This window comes from Gopherus flavomarginatus, chromosome 9 (genome assembly GCF_025201925.1).
Source record: "Gopherus flavomarginatus isolate rGopFla2 chromosome 9, rGopFla2.mat.asm, whole genome shotgun sequence".
NCBI lineage: Eukaryota > Metazoa > Chordata > Testudines > Testudinidae > Gopherus > Gopherus flavomarginatus.
In genome coordinates this window covers 51,905,276-51,929,102 of record NC_066625.1, presented here as the reverse complement: position 1 = coordinate 51,929,102, position 23,827 = coordinate 51,905,276, and the positions used below count along the sequence as shown (strand labels likewise).

Genomic DNA, 23,827 nt, shown 5'->3' with positions numbered 1-23,827 from the left:
TCTCAGAAAGCTGCCACCCAGCCGGGAGCTAGTCTCTTTGGCTATGAGATAACAGTGGGGCCCAGAGGCCAGGCAGGTATCTGGGCACCACTGGAATCCCAATAAGGAGTTAGAGGCAGCACGGTCTAGTGGGTAGGTCAGTGGACCAGGAGTCATGTGACCTATAGCCTACTTGAGCTCTGCCACTGAGCTCCTGTGTGATCTTAGACATGTCACCTCCCATTTCTGGGCATGTTCCTCTCACCGTCTCTTGAGAGTGTAAACATTTGAGGCCAGGGAGGCTCTGGCACATGGAGTCGCTGAGCCCAGCTGGGGTTGTCTAAATGCTAGTGCACTACAACTCCCACAACACCTCCAGTAACATAAAGGCGGCAAAGGCACTTTATTCTCTTCAGGGTCATTCACACAAACTGGAGCCACGCTGGCTTTAGACAAGATCATGTGCAGTGTAAAACATGGGGAAATGAATGACATCATGAATAAATTAACTTGTGGGAGGGACTCTGAGAGGAAGTGAGTGCTGCCTACCAAGGCAGATTTGAAACAAGGGGGAGAGCCAGTAAGGCTGCGCGCTCAAGGAGACTGCCCCGGAGAGCAGCAGAGGAGAAGGCTCTTGCATGGCTGAGACTGGAGAAGGGATGAGGGAGGGAGGAGATGGCAGCCAGGGGAGTGGGTGCAGGAGGGAGATAAGGAGAATTCAGTCCTGGAGAAGGAAAGACCCTGATCACCGAGTTAGCCCAGCTCCCTGGGGCAATGTAGGGCTGTGACTAAGGCGAGCAAATCCAGGAAGAGATCCAAGGAACTCTCCATGTCCTGCTCGGATTTGTTCCACTGCCTCTGCTGGCTTCAGGCTGGGGGCACTCAGAGCAGAAGCTGGCCCCAAGGGGTGAGTCTCACCTGGATCTCCCATGGCCCCAGGGGAGCTGTGTGAGAACAGGCTGCTGGTGACACACGGCTCTGTATGTATGGGGAGATAGGGGGCTAGCATCTAATACACACTGAGAGGGGCCTTGGGAAGGGCTGGGAATCTTGGCTCCATTCCCCGAGTATCTTTCAGCCTTTGCAGTCATAGTGCCCAGCTCGGCTCTAACTTCCTGCACTAGGGCTGGGTGGGGTGGCCTGCATGTACATTACACACCTAGACAAGGCTCACTTCCTTCCACACCGAAATTCAGCCACCGCTCAGGAGCCAGGGCTGGGGGTACCGGATGGGAGCAAGAAACTAGGCTGCTTGCACGGAAGCACCATGAGCAGCACCGCACCCCCAGGCAGTGCCCGCAAACCTTGTGCCAGTCTTGCCTCCCTTTCTGCCCTCACCAAGGAGCGGGGGATGGGCAGGCAGGCTGTGCTGTGCTCGGCTGCGGGCGTTGTGCTAGTGGAGGTTGTGTGAGACTCTGGTGAAGTACAGATGGGACCAGGTGCTCACCCAGTCAGGGGTGGAGGAATCAGGGCAGAGCACTGCCTCCTGGAGGAGTGTGCACAGCCCAGTAGGGCAATAGCGGGGCAGGGGCAGGTCAGATTCTTGCTATGGGATGCCTGGGGGTGTAACTGGGCACATTAGCCAAGTCCGCAGACCCAGACAGTGGGTGAGCAGGGGCCAGGCCAAGCCTGACAGCCAATCCCAACACAGCTGCAGTATCAACCCATTCTGGACATGCCCAAGGGATGGTTAGGAGGCCAGCACAGTCTGAGGCCCAAGGCAAGGGCCCCATGCCCACCCTGGACACAAGCTGGCCCCTGTCAGTGCCTTGGGGAGCTCAGAGCTTCATGGGGTGCAAACCAGCCTGTCCACACTGCACCCCAGAACTGCAGCCCATGCCCATCCCTACTCTAGTGCAGCTGGGGCCACAGGCTGGAAGGCAGGCAGGCTCCCCTTGGTTTGTGAAACCCCTTGCTGGCCCACTGAGCCTTCCCACACCCAAATATATCTGAGGGATAAATATCAGGGAGGGAGAGGAATTATTTAAGCTCAGTACCAATGTGGACACAAGAACAAATGGATACAAGCTGGACACTAGGAAGTTTAGACTTGAAATTAGACGAAGGTTTCTAACTATTAGAGGACTGAAGTTCTGGAACAGCCTTCCAAGGGGAGTAGTGGGGGCAAAAGATATATCTGGCTTCAAGATTAAACTTGATAAGTTTATGGAGGGGATGGTATGATGGGATAGTCTAATTTTGGCAATTAATTGATCTTTGATTATTAGCAGGTAAATATGCCCAGTGGTCTGTGATGGGATGTGAGATGGGATGGGGTTTGAGTTACTACAGAGAATTCTTTCCTGGGTGCTGGCTGGGGAGTCTTGCCCACATGCTCAGGGTTTAGATGATTGCCATATTTGGGGTCATGAAGGAATTTTCCTCCAGGGCAGATTGGCAGAGGCCCTGGAGGTTTTTCGCTTTCCTCTGCAGCATGGGGCACGGGTCACTTGCTGGAGGATCCTCTGCAGCTTGAGGTCTTCAAACCACAATTTGAGGACTTCAGTAACTCAGACATAGGTTAGGGGTTTGTTATAGAAGTGGATGGGTGAGATTCTGTGGCCTGCATTGTACAGGAGGTCAGACTAGATGATCATAATGGTTCCTTCTGACCTTAAGTCTGTGAATGGGGCACTAGCCCCACTTTACAAACAGGAAAGCAGAGGCACCCAGAGACCACATGGCCTGCCCAAGTTAGAGCCAGGGACAGGGGCCAGAGCCCAGAGCCCAGCACAGCCAGCCAGGAGGCAATTTGCCACCCTTAGCGCTAGACTCAAGGACGCACAAATGGCAAACACAGTGGGCAGCAGCATAAGCTAGAGCAGCAGTGGGGCCTGCTCTGCTGCTCCCTATGGAGTAATCCTGCAGCCCCGAATAGTCTCCCAAAGTGCTTCACCAAGGCCTGATCTGCCCAGCAGGTCCCCATTGGGGGCTGGCCTAGGTCTGTTCCAGAAGCACCACACCACCTGGTGAGAGCTGTATTAACCACCTACACCCACAGAGCCAGCACAGGGGGCTGCAGGGCCCCAGAGCTCCTGCATCTGGCACCAGAGCAGCCTGTATCTCAGCCAGCACAGGTGAGTCTCTCCTCCTTTCCCAGCCCCAGCAGTTGTCTATCCCCAATCACTATGGAGCAACTGCCTCTCAACTCCTCCGATCCCCTGCTCTGCCTCCAGCTCAGATCTCTGCAGTCGCTGGAGATGTTTGGCTTAGTCTTAGAGCACAGATACTTTGGGGCAGGCAGCAGGTGAGGTTTGGGCAGCACCCAGCAGACCAGGGCCCTGACTGGAGTGGAGGCCATAGCTGCCACTGGAGGAGAAACAGTTACCAAAAAGCAATTAACATGAGGGTGCAGGGCTGCCAGGTAAGGGGGAAGGGCCTGGGGCCAAAGTCCAGCTGGAGGGAATTTTACCAGTAGGTGAGCAAGGCCATTTTGGGAAGGGGGAATTTTACAGACTGGGCAGGACCAGAAGAGGAAGGAAGGGAGAACCCCCTACCCCCGTTTCTCCTTGTCCTAGGGAATGGCAGCTTCCCTGCAGTAAACTCAGAGCCAGCTCCAGGCAGAGCAGAGCTGGGACAGCCTGGCTGAGATCTACATGTACTCGAATCCATATCGCTCAGAGACAGTGTGACACACAAGACACAAACCGAGCAAAGGATGAGCCAGGATATGGCACCGAGGCTGAGGATGGCATTTGCATGTCGCCTGAGTTAATTCCCTTCTAGCTGAGAACGCCTATGGCTCCGGCTGCTCACCTCCAGAATAATGAAGTGATGCACTGGGCCTTCTGCTGAGAATGCTCCAAGCCCTCCTGGCTCCCAGTGTGTTGTGGTGATAGACAAAGAGGGCAGCAGGGTCAGGGCAACTTAACCATTATCTGCATAATGAACTGAGAGCATCTAACCTTGGGGCTCTGGTGCGCCTCTCGGGTGATCTGCTGCTCTGCACGGCGTGGCGGTGCAAAGTGACATCGCTCTGGGTTAGAACGTGAGGGAGGGGGCGGGGTGGGTTCGGCTGGGAATCAGTAACGCTTAGGCCGTGTCGAACTGGCGCCTGGAGCGACGCAGCACGGCAGGCACACAGCCCAGTGAGCACCAACGCACACAGGCATGTCACTGCACAGAGATGCTGAATGTGAAGGATTAAAGACAGGGGAAATCAATCTGATTCCTAACACAGGAGGCGGTTTTTTTTCCAAGTCACGTGCACAGCTACTGGAGGGGAGCCAGCTCTCATGGGCAGGCAGCTGGTTGGAATAAAAACGGAGCCCAGACTGAAGCCTGCCCAGCTGCTGGAGACGCCAAGAGCTGCTACTAACCACTCAGGGAAACAGCCTCGCACATAAAGCTCTGAGAAAGAGGGGGCAAAGCGCTGAGTTCACCTTTCCCCTCCGGCCTGCACTCTGCAGAGGCAGGGATGGGGCCCGGCCCAGCTTTATAACATTCAGCTTTTTTCACCGGTATGTCTCCTGCTATAACAGAGCACACTGCATGCCAAGGCGGCTCCAGCAGGAACTGCTGCCAAAGCAGCTCTGTGAGCAGCTGCAGCACAACTCCCGTGAGCCTGGTGCTGCGATGTGCCTGACCCGCTCTGGCCAACGGACATGGAGTCACAATTTCTCTTCCTCTAGCTGCCCAGGGAGAGGATACTGACACCACCAGGGCTGAACCAGCTCGGACCTGCTGGACAACAAGGAGCTGCTGGCTGGCGTTGGCCTGTTTCCAAATCCTCTGACCCAGTCTGGGGCGTGCTTTGAGTGCCGTGCCCCAGCAGACGGAGCCAGATGCCAGCACTCCATTGAGCTTGCCATCAGACCAGCCTCTGCAGCCAAAGCACCAGAGGTCTTTTAAGACACAGGAAACTCCCAGCTGCAAGACTGGCTGGGCTCTGTGCCTGTAGAGAGTGAGGCACAAAGCTCTCCGCGTTTAATGGTTTCAGAATACAATAGTCAGATATTTTAACAATGCTCTCAGTACCCCTGGAAGCACCTGCCTTTCAGAACCTTCCACCTCCATGCTGTCCCAAAGGCCTCAGGAAGAGCAGCTGGGCTGGGCTCCTGGTGGGTGAGGAGCTCAAACAATCGCCTTCTGCTTCATTAACCCCTTCCTTGCTCCCTGATGAATCTTTGAATCCAGTTTCCCTGGAGCGGGGGGGAGAAAGGGGAAAAAACCAACAAAACATCTCACCACTTTATTTTTAAGCGTCATTTGCAATGCAAATCAGCTGAAGGCAGTGAGGTCTCCTAGTTAGTGTGTTCCTGTCACATTCAATTATCCTGCTTCAGGAGCCAGGCATTTCCAAACTCCTCCGTTCGCTCTGCAGGCGTGACACAGAGAGCGGGGAGGCACTGTGCACCATGCAGAAAAGAAATCATGGGTGGGGCTTCAGCAAAGAGGAGAGGAAATTAACATTCACTGCTCCTGCCGCTGCTGGGAGGAAACAGATCGTTCTGCTCACTGGTGTGTGACATGACATGTTTTAAGGAAACACTCGTACACAGGTACCTTCTCCAAACACTGTGCAGGAGAGACATCCCTGCGTGCTGGCCCTGTGGCCCAGCGGTCAGAGCAGGGCCCCTGCTGAATGAGGGCAGTGACCTGAAGAAGCAGAGCAGAGCAGGCTGCAGCCCTGCATGCCTGCCCTACTGCCATGTGGGAGAGGTCAGAGTTTGAAGCCTGCAGGGCTCCCAAGTGTAAAGCCCAGCCAAGGGGGCCTCTCTGGGCTGCAGCCAGAATAGACTAATGGGAAGCACATCTCTGGCAACCCCCACCTCCCTCCTAGGAGCAGAGGGGGCCAGCAACTGTGAACAAGCAGGCTCACAGCCAGCTGCACCCTGCGGGCAGCAGCTGGACCCAGAGCCAACACTGCCTTCCTTGGGCTTTGCTAGCAGACAGGCGGTGGCCCTGACAGAGACTCTACCAAGATTCCCCGCCTGCCACGCACAGTGCTTCCAGCTTCCCTTCCCCAGCACGGAGGCAAGGGCAGGACATCAACAAACCTGATCCAGTAACTGAAGCACAAACTCTGTTCAGGCCAAGGGCTCATGCAGAGGCACTGGGAGGGAGCAAGCTGGAGCCCAGCATGCAGGGGCCAATGTTTGCCTCCCGGGGACATGCCCAGCCCCCCTTTCTCCTTACTTTCACTCTATGTCTTCCCTGAACTGCATCCACTCTCTGCAAAGCAATGCATGTGGCACCTGTCCCTGTTAGGACACAAACCAAGGGCTGGTTTCCCTCCCGCCCTGGAGGCCCTTGTTTGGAGGTGAGGGGAAGGTGCCCACTGCAAATTTACGGTGATACACAAATGGGTCGGGACGTCATCACACACCACACTGACAGTCCTGCCCAAGGCAGTGCTCTGAGACCCTTCTACGAACTAGGGGACCACCAGCAGTTAGGATAATCCCATATGGTCTCAATCTCTGCCAGAGCCTTCTGTGAGAGGCGCACTCAGCTCCGTCCCCCGCCCGCCCACCACGCACCAGCGCGAGAGAAGCAGGGATCCTCCCAAGCTGCCGTGCTCACTTCAGAGAGGGCCATGGGGTTGCTGGCTCTACATATGTTCTTTGATCCCTGTCAGATTGATGAAGGATGCACGACATCACCCCAGCCTGAATGGCAATTGCTCTCTCGCTCCCTAGCACTGGCTGGCTCCTCCGAACGAGCATTGCTTCCCCCTGCTGAACAGCCAGCTTCAATGCTGGGCGACAACAGCTCCACCGAACAAGGCCATGCTACGCCAGGCCCCCTCCTCCCTGGTCCCAGGACTGCACCACCTCTCGCACTAACACTCATCTCACCTTGTGAAGTGATAACCCCGCCCCGCAGGGTTCTGCATGGTGGCAGGTCCCACCCTTTGCAAATACAGAGCTTGTCTTTGGCTTTTATAGCTGCTGTACATATTCTCTGCTGCCATTTGTATTCCTTAATCAATGTGCTGCAGAGCCCCTGATCATTGCTCCACAGACAGAGCCATTCGTCAGGAGGAAGCAGCCTGCACTGATCTCAGCTCTGTTACAGCACGAGTTGACTTTAAACACGCTCATCCATAACCAGCAGTAACTCATTAGCTCCATGCGTGGGGTCAGCTCCCTCTGCCCACAGACACAAGCTGCTGTCCCGGTGGAGCTCTGGCTGGCAGAACTGAGCATTCCCGCTGTGGTTCAGAGGCGCTGCACAAAGGCGCAGGTGCTTACAGCTACCTGTGGAGGGAGCTCTAAGCAGCACAGAGATGTCAGGCAGTTCTACCAGCCTGTCTGCGTCTGCGTGCAGCTCAGGGCTTCTGCCTAGGACAGGTGCTATTGAAGACTGGTAGATAAAGGGCAGTTACCTGGTCAAATGGCAACTGCAGATGTGAGAGCCCTTCAGAGCAAAGAAACGAACCCTGCCCTGGAGTGCTGGGACCACAACAGGCAGAACTGCAGTGGGAGAGGGGCCAGTAACAGGCCAAGGAGCCAGAGCCGGCATGCGCTCCGCTCTCTGGGTTACTCCATCTCTCTTCTTGGGCTTAATCAAGGTACCATCCCAGGACACGTATGATACTGTTCCAGGCAACAAGAGCATGTCCACTGGGAAATGGGACCATACACGGCTGGCTGTGTCTCCCACTGGAAGAGCTGTGCCACTGCAGCTGAGCTACACCTCAGCAGTGACGGCTCTCTAGGGCCGGGGCAGTCGCATGCATTTCCATGTGTTTAGCTATTAACATTTCACGGCTAGCTCCAAAACACAGCAAGGGGGTTGTGCTGGAGTGGTTGGGGAAGTGCCCCTCGCCCCAGAGACAAACCCTGGGCCTGCCCAAGGAACAATGGTGTCTTGGGCTAACTGGCCTACTAATTCCAGCACCAAAGCAGCGAGAACCTACATGTACAGCTACCACGAGAGGTTCTTGTTCATACCTGGCAGATTTGCTCAGAACCTCCCACGGATAATGGGCGGAATCAAATCCCAGAGGCTTCCTCCTCCTGCCTCTCTCTCAGGTCCTCCTAAATCTCCCTGAAATTGGCCTCCCCTCCTTTGGCCCAGGTTCTGGGCTAAGTCTGGCTGTCCAGCCAGTCCTCTGCTACAGTCTACACTTCAGCTGAAGCTTTCCAGGAATAAGGATGCACAGACTTCTCTGCAAAAAGGGATTTGCAAAAAGGTGTGAGCAGCTGATTGCAGTAAGCAGCATGCAGGTCTCCTCTGCCAGGGTTTGCAGCAATCATGGGAGCCAGAAGCAAGGTAAAACCATGGAGTGGCCATGGCCCGGGAGGATCTACTGCTGCAGGGAATCTCCACTGCCCTCATTCTCCTTCTGGTGACAGGCCACATCTAACAGAACTGTCACAGCCCTAGAGTCCCCTCTGGCTGAAAGTAAAGCGTGATAAGCCACCACACATCTCAGCAGTTGTGAGCTCAGAGTGGCCAGACTGCCAAGTAGCCCCACACGTCAGACCAGCATGTTACAGAATGGAGGGTTCCTCACAGAGTAAGAACAGCAGTGGAGCTACAAACTTAGGCCTGGTCTACACTACGCGTTTAAACCGATTTTAGCAGTGTTAAACCGATTTAACGCTGTACCCGTCCACACTACGAGGCTCTTTATATCGATATAAAGGGCTCTTTAAATCGGTTCCTGTACTCCTCCCCAACGAGAGGAGTAGCGCTAAAATCGGTATTATCATATCGGATTAGGGTTAGTGTGGCCGCAAATCGACGGTATTGGCCTCCAGGCGGTATCCCACAGTGCACCACTGTGACCGCTCTGGACAGCAATATGAACTCGGATGCAGTGGCCAGGTAAACAGGAAAAGCCCTGCGAACTTTTGAATTTCATTTCCTGTTTTCCCAGTGTGGAGCTCTGATCAGCACGGGTGGCGATGCAGTCCCAAATCCAAAAAGAGCTCCAGTATGGACCGTACGGGAGATACAGGATCTGATCGCTGTATGGGGAGACAAATCTGTTCTATCAGAGCTCTGTTACGGAAGACAAAATGCCAAAGTGTTTGAAAAAAATCTCCAGGCTACACAGTGCTGCATAACAAGCATAACGGAAAGCCAAAGAATCAAATGGACGGTCATGGAGGGAGGGAGGGGGGACTGAGGACTCCAGCTATCCCACAGTCCCCAGCAGTCTCCCAAAAGTATTTGCATTCTTGGCTGAGCTCTCAATGCCTGTAGGTTCAAACACATTGTCCGGCGTGGTTCAGGGTATTGCTTGTCAATGTACCCCCTCCCCCCCACGTGAAAGAAAAAGGAAAAAAATCGTTTGATTTTTTTTAATGTCACCCTATGTGTACTGAATGCTGCTGGTAGACGCGATGCTGCGGCAGTAAAGAGCAGTATCCGCTCCTCTTCCCTCCCCGGCGGCAGACAGTACAATATGCTTGATAACTGCTGAATACCCCTGGCTGGCCTCAGGTGAGGCCGGCCAGCGGGGGCGCCTGGGTAAAAATAGGAATGATTCCTGGTCATTCCCAGTAGATGGTACAGAACAGCTGGTAACCATCTTCATCATAGCAACTAGGGGCTGAGCTCCGTCAGCCCCCTCCCTTTCATGTGTCAATAAAAGATTATGTACTGCCTGGACTATCACAGCAGTGGGATGCTGGGCTCCTCTCCCCCACACCGCTTAATGTCCTGCCTGGACTGTCATAGCAGCGGGATGCTGGGCTCCTCTCCCCCACACCGCTTAATGTCCTGCCTGGACTATCATAGCAGCTGGAGGCTGCCTCCCCCTCATTTTATCTCACTAACAAGTCACTGTTTCTTATTTCTGCATTCTTTATAACTTCATGACACAAATGAGGGGGGGAGGGGAACACTGCCATGGTAGCCCAGAAAGGTTGGGGAGGAGGGAAGCAACGGGTGGGGTTGTTGCAGGGGCAACCCCTGTGAATGGCATGCAGCTCATCATTTCTGCGGGATCTGACACGGAGCAGCTGTGCACTCTGGTTCTCTGATACACTGGTTCTCTAGTACACTTGCCCTATATTCTAGGCAGGACTGACTATTTTTAGATACCATAAAGGAGGGATTGACTTGGGGAGTCATTCCCATTTTTGCCTTTGCGCCCCCGGCTGACCTCAGCCAGGGGCACTCATGATAGCAGCAGATGGTACAGAACGACAGATAGCCATCATCTCATTGCCAATTTACAAGGGCAGCAGACGGTACAGAACGACTGATAACCATCTCTGCTATCATGCAAAAGCAAATGAATGCTGCTATGTAGCGCTGCAGTATCGCTTCTGTCAGCGGCATCCAGTACACGTACGGTGACAGTAAAAAAAAGCTGAACAGGCTCCATGGCTGCCGTGCTATGGCGTCTGCCAGGGCAATCCAGGGAAAAAGGGCACGAAATGATTGTCTGCCGTTGCTTTCACGGAGGAAGGAGTGAGTGACGACATTTACCCAGAACCACCCGTGACAATGATTTTTGCCCCATCAGGCACTGGGATCTCAACTCAGAATTCCAAGGGGCGGGGGAGACTGCGGGAACTATGGGATAGCTACAGAATAGCTACCCACAGTGCAACGCTCCAGAAATTGACGCTAGCCTTGGACTATGGACGCACACCACCGAATTAATGTGCTTAGTGTGGCCGCGTGCACTCAACTTTATACAATCTGTTTTATAAAACCGGTTTATGTAAAATCGGAATAATCCCGTAGTGTAGACGTGCCCTGAGTTACACGCTTCCATCTCATGTGACCATGAGCTCTAAAGCCTGGAACATCTTGGCTTCACATTTGGCACCAACTTCATCTACTAGTCTCAAGTGCAACTGCTTCTCCTTATTCCCCAGAAACAAGGCTGATAAGAAAGCACCCAGCCCTATCTGCTAGTTAAAAAATGGTCAACCAATGGGTAACCTGGAGCAAGGACAGAGATAAGCACAAGACAAAGGTGAATACCAAAGAACAGGCACCAGGAGTCCGGTTCTCTCAAAACTTGTTCAAGTCATTAAATGCCCTTCTATCTCACATTCCAGAGGCCACAAAAAGAATGCCCCACATGCAACCAAAGCATCCTGGACCGCTGCGTTCTACTGGAATGATGGAATTGTCCGACCAATAGGGGGAAGCTTGTGAGTGCTGACGGCAGGACTTGCACAGGTGCTGGGCCCAGACTGTGGAACTCACTGCCACAAGAGCTAAGGATGAGCACAGGCCTCTTACACTCAAAACTAAGAGAAAATATATTTCTCCAGCTTGGCTTTCACTCCGTGAGTTTTGCCCATGCTGCCTGCCCAAGCACACATAAGCAATGGAGCTATTTCCCCTTCAATCTGGGGATGAAGAAAGAGAATGTTACTGCTATTTGTATCCCCCTGGGAGGCGCTTGGACACCACAGTGATCAGGATCAGATCTCTACACCGATTAGATGGAGCCTTTCCTGCACAAAACCCATTTCTGTTTGATCAAACTAGGGCCTCATTTCCCAACAATGGGACAGACAGACCTTTGGGTCCCTGGCTGAGTGAGGTTTACAGGAGACTCTGTAGCAAGTCAGTGTGCTCAGGTGGGGATGCTAAAGTGACCCATACTCAAGGCCTTGTTATAAGGCTCACGAGGCATTATGCTTTTGAGGTTGACTGTATCTGATTTGAAGCGTGCCCCTATTATGATACTGCATTACTGTGGTGAAAGCTCAAAGGTTCTCTGCTCCTATCGTCTGCCTGGCCTGGAATGACTGTCTCCCCACTGAAGGGGAAAGTGAACCACTGCTGCTGCTGCTCTGCTTTACCCTGATGACAGATCCTGTGCGGGAGTTGTCAGGAAGGCAGTCAGCAGTGGAAGTGGGACACCCAGACACCCTCGAGCCCAGCCGGCGTCCTTCCCGACTGTTAAACTGCTCCCTCTTCAAGCAGGAAAATGTCGCAACACAAAGGATGCGGTGTGGCAGCCAGCATTTGTACACGGAGATGCAGTCAGCCCCTGCCCACAGGGCACAGAGCACATCAGCATTCCACTCAGCCACGGCACCCCATAGCCTCCTTGCCAGAAGTGGCTTGATGGAGGGAGGTGCGGGGAGCACAGGCAGAGCATGAATCAGAGAAGGGGAATGGTTGGGCAGGGTCGGGGTCAGGCAGCTGATGCCAAAATAAATCACACTTGTAAGGATGTTCCAGCAACACAAAAAGCCCCTGTTCCAAACAGCTCCTTTCACTCCCACACACACCCACCAGAACCGGAGTCACCATATTGCGGTGGGCCCCAGGAACAAGTTCCCTTGTGGGTTCTGCGGTGGCGCTGGCTAACCGCTGCTCAAGGAGCTAGTGCACTCACCTTCCCCATGAGGATGCTGGTGTGCATAAAAGGCAATAAACCAAACAAAGCCACCTTGCCCCTAGGCTCTGGAAATGTGGTGGGGGAGAATGCTCTGCATACAGCCAATGAAAGGCAAACTAAATCCACAGGGAGGGGCACGTTCCTCTCAATCAGTGGAGAGAGAAAAGACTCCAGACTGTACTTCAGAGGAGGTTAACTAGTCCCCAGAAATGCTGTCGCTTCCGTCCCACCAGAGTCTAACTACTCTCAGTGAAACACACTGCAAATTCGAAAGCAGACCTAGTGATCAGCTCAGTGAAACAAAGGGCAGAGACTAGTTTTGCTTATACTGATTTAAGCCTGTCAAATTAATTTTTCATGTCCCTTGGAACCATGTGTGGTCCCTTCCCGAGGCTAGGAAGTGGGGATGCTGTTCATAAAGGCCAGAGCTGACTGCAGGATCCCCAGCTGCTGCACCCCTTTTCCATTCGCTTTACAGGGATGGGCAGTGAAACCAGCAGCTGTGGATGGTTGGTTGCTCATAAAAGGGCCTTACAGCACTAGCAAGCATAGTGTGGACAGATGCTCTGCAGCGTCCCCCCACAGCTCTGCCAAAGCAGTTCCGCCTAGACCTGCAGCCCTCTTGCTATTTCACTCTTGGGTCTCCCATACTGTTACCAGTCAAGTCAAACAGGGTGGCAATTTTGTAATGCAGACAAAGTGACTACTAGGGACTAGCCCAAGACCCATCTAAACCATGTTCTCTTTTGATGGCAAGTTAGGGTGACCAGATGTCCCAATTTTATAGGGACAGTCCCGATCTTTCGGTCTTTTTCTTATATAGGTTCCTATTACCCCCCACCCCCATCCCGATTTTTCACACTTGCTGTCTGGTCACCCTATGGCAAGTTGAGACTTGAATCCAGGTCTGTGAAGGTGGAAGAGAAGTGCTATTACCCCATACCAGTGAGACACCACTCCCTTCATGCACATGGCTAGCGTAGTGGGATGTGTAGGTTTGCTACTTGCCCTATTTGAGGGATGCTTTTGGCTACAAAGGTTTATCATCTAATCAAACAACCTGGCATCCTCAGCCATACTCTACTTGCTCGTGCCAAAAACGGAGCAACTGCAAACGTGTGTTTCCTACTTCCATGTGATGAGTCTTAAGACTCCAGGAGCCTTAGCAAGGGAGAGGGAGAAGTCAGGTGTTTTCAAGGAAGCAACATCTGGGGATAAAAGAACTAAAGAGGAAGCTGCTACAGATGTGTTTGCATTATTAAACAAACACTTATGGATCAAAGCCTGTGAACAGCTCCACAGAACGCAAGCAGAGCTGGAGGACAACAGCCTGCCAGAAAGGGAGAGAGGAGTGTGTCTGTGGGGTGCCATGACTTACATATTTTGTGTTTTCCTTTGATGGGAAACTTCACAATCATCTCCTGGGGATTAGTGCAGACATAGACAAACGGAGACCCAGACTCCTGGCTCAACTCCGGATACTGAAAAGCACAAACACATACTGCCTAAGACAAACCGCAGTGGGTGTGAGAGCAGCTCTACATTCAAAAAGAGCACAGCAGGCAGGAACATTTGTGCAGCACGAGAAGGGAATTTTAGGGCTTGTCCACACACATTGGCTGCACTGACTTAAATAGGTTTAAAAACCACACTAGGGGCAAATCCTGTGTGGCGCTGATATCAGCTGGGCTTGCATCTTATAAACGTCGGCTTTAGCAGAAAGGATTGGATCCATACACAAAGTTTAACCTGTTTAACTGAAATGCTTTTATCACAACAATTCAGTCAGACCTATTCTTGCTGTAGAATGGACCTGTCTTGAGAACCTTCTGCTTCTGAGCGGTTGTTGACAGAATCTTGCAGGTATACATAATGGTTTGCTGAACCCATCAAATGACAAGACCCCTCTTCCAAGGAGTTTATTCTAACTTGGGATATGTTTATACAGCAATCCGAGGTGCGACTCCGGCATGTGTAGACATACATGAATCAGCTTTGATCTGGATAGCCACAGCAGCATGGCTTAGCCGCTTCAGTCTATACTCTCAGTCCATGCAGCCCATGTTGCCGCAGCTTCACTGCTACTGTTATTGGTGCCAGCTAGATCAAAGCTAGCTTGGGTATGTCTACACATGCTGCAGTCACCCCTCTGACTGCAGTGTATACATACCCTCAGACTAACGTGACACTAGGAGCAGGTCTGCAGTTTAAAGAGGAGCCAGCACTCAGATGCAGTTGGGGAGGAGAAGTGTTTTCTCCTTTTGAAATCCAGCCATCTTCTGGAAGGAACTTGTGTAAAGCAACTTCAGTGCAATGAAAACATCTGGGGAATTTGTACGGGAAAAACAGTCAACAGAGCCCTTTTCTTGCTAGCCAAAAAGGAAGACTTCACCAAGAAAGGGAATCCACTGAAGCTCTGTCTGGCTGCAGCCCAGTTGCACTGATGTTTAGAAGGTGAACTGCAAAGCTTTTGTAAAAAAAAAAAAAATTAGACACTGTTTAAGATCCTAGATGAGTAAGAGAACATATTCCAAACACACACACTGAGACATCTGCAGTTACAAGTTGGTAGGATCCAGTCTCAAGGGTTACCAATCCCCAGACTTTAGGACTGAAAAGACTGAAAAGCCCATTACCAAGTATTTGTTTCCCATGTAGGTACTTACAGAATGTGAAAAAGTCACTTCTTAACTTTCTGTTTGTTAAACTACATAGACTGAGCTCCTTGAATCCATTACTATAAGGCAGGTCTTCTAATCCTTTAATCATTTTTGTGGCTCTTCTCTCAACCCTTTCCAGTTTATCCACATCCTTCTTGAATCGTAGGGACACAGGATTCCAGCAGCGGGCACATCAGTGCCAAACACAGGGGTTAAATAACCTCTCTAATGCTAGACTGGTAGAGAAAGTATAATCTGATAACGACACACACCTGGGCTTCCATAACTGGCCATGTTCGTGTGCACACATAGCATTCCAACAGTAATCAACACCCATTCTTAAACCTCACCTTGTGCACTCTTCCCACTTTCCCCAGCAGGGCAGTGGGCTGTTATGGCAGCATGGAGGTTACAAAAGGCAAAGGCATGAGCCTACACACTTGACAATTCACTGGCTCAAGAGCTGTGTTTTTCCTTGCACTGACTCGGAAAAGGGCAGTATTTTGCTGAAGCAGAACTTTTTGCCAGCAGGAATTGTTGCAGGCATGAGAACTTAGGCAAAGCTTCCTTCTCATCTGATTGGTTCTACCTGCCCCCAACCCCCAGTGAGATTTCCCTCTGTGGAATTCCGAAGCCCGTTTGCCAGTTCAGCAGCAGTTGCATCTGCCTAATTCATTGTGCCGCCCTGTTCTCTCGGCCACGCTGATGTCCCATTAGTTGCACACTGTCAAGCTGGGCTATTAGTGTACGTTCTGGATGGAAGGAGAGGTGCTCTGGCCACACCAGCAGGTGGTATGGTGTGAAGCAGCATGCAGGAATGGTGTACAAGGCTTCCTGAGGCTGAATGCATTCGGGAGAGTTGTGGATGAGGCATCAACAGAGCTTTGTCGATCTGTGTACTGGGCCCAATTACTCCTTTGATTTATGTAATCAATCTGTGTACAGACCTGAGGCTCTGAGAAAAGTTCCAATGCAGCCCCCAGCTGTGCAAAGTTTGGGAGCACCCCACTGTGCATCAATTACATTTGTGATAGAACTAGTAAAGCTAATAAGTTACCTAAGTGAACCCTAATTCTTACTGGATGTTTTAGATTGCAACCAAATTATGAGACCAGTCAGACTGGAAAGAGACACCAATGACTGAAGTGTCAATTTAGAAATGTACCTGAGCATAATGGAGGAGGCTATTTGCTAAATCTGGTGGACCCAAGGCATGCCTGATCACCTACTCTACTGGATCACCACCCCTAGGGATGTAAACATTTTTGGAACAGTTAACACTGACTAGCTGAACCCCCCCATTATTGCTATTTGGGCAAGCATGTTTTCCTCTCTCAATCTCTTGGGCTATCAGTAGCCTAACCGGGGGCATGCAATATAACTGATATAGGTCTGTATTCTTCTGACTCGGCACTTGTACCAATTGGGCCATGATGTATGATGCTCTCTAGTCAGAACTCCTATCTCAGCAGATACTATGGAATCTTGTGGGTGCAGTGGCACTCCCCCACTTCTACGACTTCATCTGTCCTTCCTGAATAATTCAGATCCCAGTACTAGAGAATCCCACTGATACTTATCCTGCCACTCTTCTGAGCTGTCTCTTCTACTGCCAGGCATTCTAACTCTCCTCCTTTTGCTTTTCAGCTTCTGCTGTCTGACAGAGATGCTGGCAGTAGAACACAAAGGTACAGTTTTCAGAAGTGCCTAAGTGAGTTAGGAGCAAAAGTCCCATTCCCCCCCCCCAGAAGTGACTTAGGCACTTAGGAACCTAACTCCCTGATTTTCAGTGGGACTGAGGTTTCTAAGTACTAGTTACCCCTTTGCTTAGTTATATGTAACGCCTTTATCTGACCCCGTTACCCTTCTTGGACTGTACGTCTGATCCCTCCTGCTGCTTCGCTGAGGCAACTGGAATGTCTCTCCTCTCCACTATGAGTGGACTCAAACACAGCTAATAGCAAACCCCAAACATGAGGTAGAACTAGATGAGCACAGCGACTCGTACAGAAGCCACGAATTCCTGGCTCATTCCACCCACACCAGAAAGATGCAAACCCCAGCCTAAACAAGAGCACTGGGGGGACCCGAGTTTATTACTAGCAAGTGTGTAACTAGGAGGAATTAAGAAGATCCTTTTCTCCTGCTAAACAAGCAGACAGAGCTTGAGGCTAAATGCAGCATCTCAGTACCAGCTGGAAGTCAGCTATCTAGTCAGCTCCACAGAAGGCAAGTTGCCTACAGCTCCCACACTCCCTATAGATTCAGAAGTTCTAACACACAGCAGGTGGCTATCAGCCACTCCACACAGCCAAAACAATCAGGATGCAGGATGGAATCCACCTTATTGAATGTTTCCACCTCTTTGCTATTGACCTTTCCTCAGCATGCCGTGACCAGCAATACTAAGAGGCCTGGGCAGACTTCCCAGCTCCCAGCTCAGCTAGCCCACAGTAAAAGGAGTAGAGGGGCAGACAGGTCATCTGTGTTAGCAGGGAGACAAGCCTACTACGTCTGACACTCAGGGCCCTGTTCCATGGGGGGCCATTTTCATTCAGTCAAACTTAGGTAAGTGACAATTTTCTGCACTTTGTCTTAATTCAAGGGAGCAGTGGAAACCCTGACAGAGGCCAGGAAGGGGAGGAACTGAGAGCAATAGCTGTAGCCGTGGGGGGTGGGTGGGTGCAGACTACCCCAGAGACACTTAGACATAACATATTTGGCAACAAACACTGGGTCAGATACTCTTGGCCTACTCTGCTTGCTCATGCAGCTTAGCAGCATAAAGGAAGGAAAGACTGACAGCACCACTCAAGCTGGGATTCCCCTAGCATGGGAATTGCCAGCAGGCATAGACTGATGCCAGGGGCGGCTCTAGCCATTTTGCCGCCCCAAGCACGGCAGCACACCGCAGGGGGCGCTCTGCCGCTCGCCGGTCCCGCGGCTCTGGTGGACCTTCCACAGGCGTGCCTGCGGATGCTCCACCAGAGCTGCGGGACCAGCGGACCATCCGCAGGCACACCTGCGGGAGGTCCACCGGAGCCGCCTGCCGCCCTCCCGGCAACCGGCAGAGCGCCCCCCGCGGCATGCCGCCCCAAGCACGCGCTTGGCGCGCTGGGGCCTGGAGCCGGCCCTGATTGATGCCATTGGCTCCTATGCCACTCTTCCTGTAGCCCACCTGAGAAGGAGGTACAACTGGAGCACACTGCACTCAGGCTATTTTCAGCTGGAGGAAGATCCCCAGGGGACTATTACTAACTGAGAGCGTTCAAAGTAGTCCTTCACAGTTCCCTCTCTTTGCTGCACCCAGCACAAACTGGGCACAACAGACAACCTGACCCACTCATATTTTTTCCCCATCTCCTTCTCATACTAGAATATTTGAATTTTCATATTACACGTCTACCCCGATATATCACTGCCCTCGGGGGCCAAAAAAATCTTACTGTGTTATAGGCGAAACCACGTTATATCGAACTTGCTTTGATCCGCTGGAGCGCACAGCCCCCCCCCCCCCCCCCCCCCGAGCAGTGCTTTACTGCGTTATAACCGAATTTCTGTTATACCGGGTCATATTATATCAGAGTAGAGGTCTATTTTACAGAGGGTATTCCTGCTCCCTCTTCCCATTTCTCCTTGTATTCTCCCACCCTCACTTCCCCACCTCCAGCCGATTACCCTTCCGGCCACAGAGGGCTGGACACAGCTTCCTCGGAAGCCTGTAAACCGTTACCATGTTGTCAGCCTGAATGGGGCTCTCCCCACCCCCATCTCCAAGTCCCTGGCTCTACAGTGCTGTTTCCCGTCTAAAAGGTGTCACAAACCAAGGAGGGTGGAACTGAAACAATCAAGGAAAGAAAAATGCTAGGAGAACACAAATCACCAAGGCTGTGTCTACACTGCCACTTTCAGCACTAAAACTTTAGTCGTTCAGGGGTGTGAAAACACACACCCCTGAGCAACAAAAGTTTTAGTGCTGAAAAGCGCCTGTATAGACAGCGCCTCGTTCGGGGTGGTTATTTATTTTTTTTAAATCGCTGAGAGAGCTCTCCCCCCAGCGATAAAACGGGTTTACACTGCTCACGTCACAGCACTGCCGTGTCTGCACTGTAAAGTGGGCAGTGTAGCCATACCCTGTGAGAGACCTGGTGTGGTCGAATTCTATCAGAAAACAAAGGCACAACCCATGATGGAGCAGAGGTTCCAGAGAACAAAGCAGGGAGCAAAACCTTTCCCAGGCAGTTTTACTAGTGACCTTTCAGGCTATTCTTTTGGTCTGACTGAGGTCTCCAGACAGGAAAACAGAAGGAAATAAACAAATGCCCCAAAAAAGACCAAGGTATAAAAATAATGTGTTAATAAGCCCAGTTCCTTTCCTGTCTCTGCCTCAAAAACAGGCCGGCCTACAGAGCTTTGCAGTGCAGCCTGCCATCTTTAATATGGAGCTGTACAGGTCCCATGCGGATTTTATCAAGATGGAGAAAACTGCACACTGGGACCTGTAGTCTCTGAGAGCAGCTGCCATCTGTTCTGTCCCATGGATGTTAGGGGTGGTCGTCAGGCTCCTGGCAAGATGCCAAAGCAGCCAGTTTGAGTGCCCTTGTATACCAGAGAAAGGTGGGCCCACAGAGGGGATACGGGCTAATGATGGAAACAGCTGACTGGCAGTGACAGCTTTCCTCGTCGGGGCCCAGAATGGGAAACAAACCTAAACTTTGTCACCTACTGCTGATCCAGGCAGCCATCTTGATGTCTGGGCTTTATCTCCCCTCTGTGCTTCAAAATAAAAGAAGCTGCGCCGGAAAGCAAGGCTGTCTGGAAGGAATAAAGGCCAGCAGAGCCCATATGCTGACATCAGAGCTGGATTATTTCTCACTATGAAATCCAGTTCAAAAACATCTTGGCAGCGATTCAGCCCCTCGGAAAGAACACAGGGCTGCTAGGGCGGGGCCTGTGTGTCAATAAATCAGCCATCTGTGGTAGGCAGAAACACCCCATACTCTGTGCTGCCTTCTCCAAGAGTTACGAGAAGCCACTTGGCTGTCCCCAAGTCAGGAGGCTGGGAAGCAAAGCATTCCCTGCGAGAGCAATGTGAGGGCTGAATGACGGAGGACAGTCGGGGGAAGTTTGGGAGCGTGCTTGGCCACCGGAAAACTTACTTCACCCAGTTTTCAGTGTGATTTGTGGGAAAGGCGGATCTACTCTTCTTTCATGCCTCATAAGCTTCATCGCTGTCAGACTAACATAACAGGTAATTAACTACTAAACAGCCATTTTCTCCTCCTCTCCTGAGGGAAATTGCTCACCATCCAGCTAGAAAATGTTGCTGTAGTGGTTTCCAAAACAGAAAAAAAAAATAGTCAGCAGTTTCTGGCAAGCAGCATGGGAGCTGCAGCCAAACAGCAGCATTTATGCCAGCACTTGTAACCTGCTCTCCAATCCCAGCACAAATGTGACCCACGGCTGAGAGGCAGCCCAGGGAACTAGAGACCAGTAAAATTACACCAATGCTTATCTAGACCTCTTGCTTTTTTGTACTCCAGAAGGCCAGGACTGGGGCAAAAACACACAGGCAGCAAGCAACAACTTCAGTACAGTCTAGCGCAGGGGAGGCCAACCTGTGGCTCAGCAGCCGCATGCAGCTCTTCAGAAGTTAATATGCAGCTCCTTGTATAGGCACTGACTCCGGGGCTGGAGCTACAGGCATCAATTTTCCAATGTGCCAGGGCAGCTCATTGCTCAACCCCTGGCTCTGTCATAGGCCCTGTCCCAAGCCTGCTATGCCCTCGCTCCTCCCCCTCTGCCCCTCATGCCTCCTGCACGCTACGAAACAGCTGATCGGCAGGGCTGCCAGTGGGTGGGAGGCACTAGGAGTGCGGGGGAGCTGATGAGAGGCTGCTGATGTATTACTGTGGCTCTTTGGCAATGTACATTGGTAAAGTCTGGCTCCTTCTCAGGCTCAGGTTGGCCACCCCTGCTCTAGTGGTTAGCATGGGAGATCCCAGATCTATTCCTAGCTGTGCCACTGTGCGACCTTCCCAACCTGTGAAACCCAGAGCCATTTGTCAGTATTCATAAGCCACTTCAATAGCATCTGATGAAAAACAGAAAAAGGCGAGGTGTTGGTAGAGTGATGGATCAGCTTGGCTTCTGGGGGCCATTCCACAGAAGGGATCTGGACTTGGAAATGCCCAGTTTTAAAGGAGAAATGTTATCTGTATGGGCAGTATTCATCTGGTGTTGATAGTTATTTTTCAGGGCCAGGTTTCCACCATGCAAAATAATGGTGCTATAACAACAACAGGGAAAACAGGAAACTAACGTTCCAATGATCATCCATTTTTTGTGTGTCAATGTTCTTTTGCCAGATCAAGCTTCAACTTTAAAGCACCATTTTCAGAATAATCCTCTCTAGTTCGTTAGCTGCAGGGCCTGGAAGCAGGAGAAAAAGACGGTTACTCACCTTTGTAACTGCTGTTCTACAAGATGTGTTGCTCATATCCATTCCAATTAGGTGCGCGCGCGCCGCGTGCACGTTCGCTGGAGCAACACTCGGTGGGTCAGCTGGGTCGCCCCCTGGAGTGGCGCCGCTATGGCGGTGAATATATACCCTTGCCGACCCAACGGCCCTTCAGTTCCTTCTTGCTGGCTACTCCGACAGTGGGGAAGGAGGGCGGGTTTGGAATGGATATGAGCAACACATCTCGAAGAACAACAGTTACAAAGGTGAGTAACCATCTTTTCTTCTTCGAGTGCTTGCTCATATTGATTCCAATTAGGTGACTCCCAAGCCTTACCTAGACGGTGGAGTCGGAGATGTCGCGGAATGTAGAACTGCTGAGCCAAATGCCGCGTCATCTCTGGACTGTTGTACCAATGCGTAATGTGTCGCAAAGGTGTGGACCAAGGACCAGGTAGCTGCACGACATATCTCCTGGATGGGTACATGAGCCAGGAAGGCAGCAGATGAAGCGTGAGCCTTAGTAGAATGTGCGGTGAGATGACTCATTAGAACATGAGCCAAGTCATAGCAGGTGCGGAAGCAGGCCGTCACCCAAGATTAAACCCTCTGGGAGGAGACAGGTAGGCACTTCATTCAATCAGCTACCGTGATGAAGAGTTGGGGTGTTTTACGAAAGGGCTTTGTTCGCTTGATATAAAAAGCGAGAGCCCTACGGACATCTAGTGAGTGCAGTTGCTGCTCTCAGCGTGAAGAGTGTGGCTTCGGGAAGACGACCGGAAGGAAGATATCTTGGTAGATATGGAAGGCCAATACCACTTTAGGGAGGAAGGCCGGATGTGGTCGCAGCTGTACCTTGTCCTTGTGAAACACTGTATACGGGGGGTCGACTGTGAGAGCCCAAAGTTCGGAGACTCGTCTTGCCGATGTAATGGCTATGAGGAATGCTATCTTCCAGGACAGGTACAGCAGCGAGCAGGCTGCCAGCAGCTCAAAGGGAGCAGCCATAAGTTTGGCTAGAACTAGGTTGAGGTCCCAGGTTGGGGCGGGGCGGTGGACTTGCGGGTATAAACGTTCCAAGCCCTTGAGAAACCTCGAAACCATGGGGTGACAGAAGACCGAGCAGTCGTTCTCCCCTGGGTGGAAGGCAGAGATGGCTGCCAAGTGCACCTTTATTGATGAAACAGCTAGGCCTTGTTGTTTTAGGGACCAGAGGTAGTCCAAGATGGTAGGAACCTGTGTCTTGGTAGGAACAGCGTTACGCTGCTCGCACCAGCAGGAGAAACACCTCCACTTGGCTGTATAAGTTAACCTAGTGGAAGGTTTCCTACTACCCAGGAGACTTGTTGTACCGAGGCAGAGCAGCGTAGCTCAGACTGGCTTAACCATGCAGCAACCATGCTGTAAGGTGAAGAGACTGCAGGTCTTGGTGGTGAAGTCTGCCGTGGTCCTGAGTTATGAGATCCAGCCAAAGAGGTAGGGGAATTGGGCTGGTGTACCAGTGTTGCCTCGGCCACACTGTAGCGATCAAGATCAGGTGGGCTCTGTCTCTGCGGAGCTTGAGCAGGACCCTGTGGACCAGCGGGAATGGTGGAAAGGCGTAAAGGAGATGTCTCGTCCACAGTATCAGGAATGCGTCTGATAGGGAGCCCGGGGAGTGACCCTGGAAGGAGCAGAACACATGGCATTTCCTGTTCTCGCGGGAGGCAAAGAGGTCTATGTGGGGAGAACCCCACTTCCAGAAAACAGAATGGATAACGTCCGGGCAAATCGACCACTCATGAGACAGGAAGGATCTGCTGAGGTGATCCGCCAGAGTGTTCTGAACCCCTGGGAGAAAATATGCTACCAGGTTGATCGAGTGGGCTATGCAAAAGTCCCAGAGCTGGACGGCTTCCTGACAAAGGGGGGAAGAACGTGCACCGCCCTGCTTGTTTATGTAAAACATGGTCGTTGTGTTGTCTGTGAACACTGAGACACAACAGCCTTGTATATGCTCTTGAAACACCTGGCACGCTAGGTGGACTGCCCTCAGCTCCCGTACATTGATGTGCAAGGTCAGTTCTTGAGCTGACCAAAGGCCTTGAGTGCGGAGATCCTCAAGGTGGGCTCCGCAACCCACAGATGACGCGTCCATGGCCAGGGCCACTGAAGGTTGAGGCGAGTGGAAAGGCATCCCTGCACAGACCAGGGTGGGCAACAGCCACCAGTTCAGGGAGATCATGAGGATCATGTCTATACTGTCTCTGCCCAGGTGGTATACCAAGTTGAGCCAAGTTTGAAGGGGATGGAGGTGTAGTCTGGCGTGTTTGGTCACTAACGTACAGGCCGCCATGTGACCTAGGAGGCCGAGACAAGTGTGAGCCGAAGTTGTCGGGAAGTTTTGCAGGCCTCAGATAATTGATACCATCGCCTGAAACCGGGGCTGTGGTAAGCAGGCTCTGGCTAGAGTGG

The 23,827-nt window shown here is 51.9% G+C and overlaps 1 protein-coding gene across 3 annotated transcripts in view; it reads right to left on the bottom strand.

Annotated features, from left to right (window-relative positions):
- Window positions 1–358: 358 nt before the first annotated feature.
- The window catches only part of TRIP4 (thyroid hormone receptor interactor 4), a 59,081-nt gene continuing 35,612 nt past the window's right edge, over window positions 359–23,827 (bottom strand). The window contains exons 12-14 of one of the 3 annotated variants that reach the window (XM_050967435.1): window positions 14,646–14,720; window positions 13,632–13,734; window positions 359–5,120 (exon numbers count right to left, since the gene is read on the bottom strand). In XM_050967435.1, coding sequence (XP_050823392.1) covers window positions 5,053–5,120; window positions 13,632–13,734; window positions 14,646–14,720 — 246 coding nt within the window. In that variant the 3' untranslated portion in view covers window positions 359–5,052. The remainder of the gene's footprint in view (window positions 5,121–13,631; window positions 13,735–14,645; window positions 14,721–23,827) is intronic. The other 2 variants (XM_050967436.1, XM_050967437.1) reach the window with 2 other exon arrangements.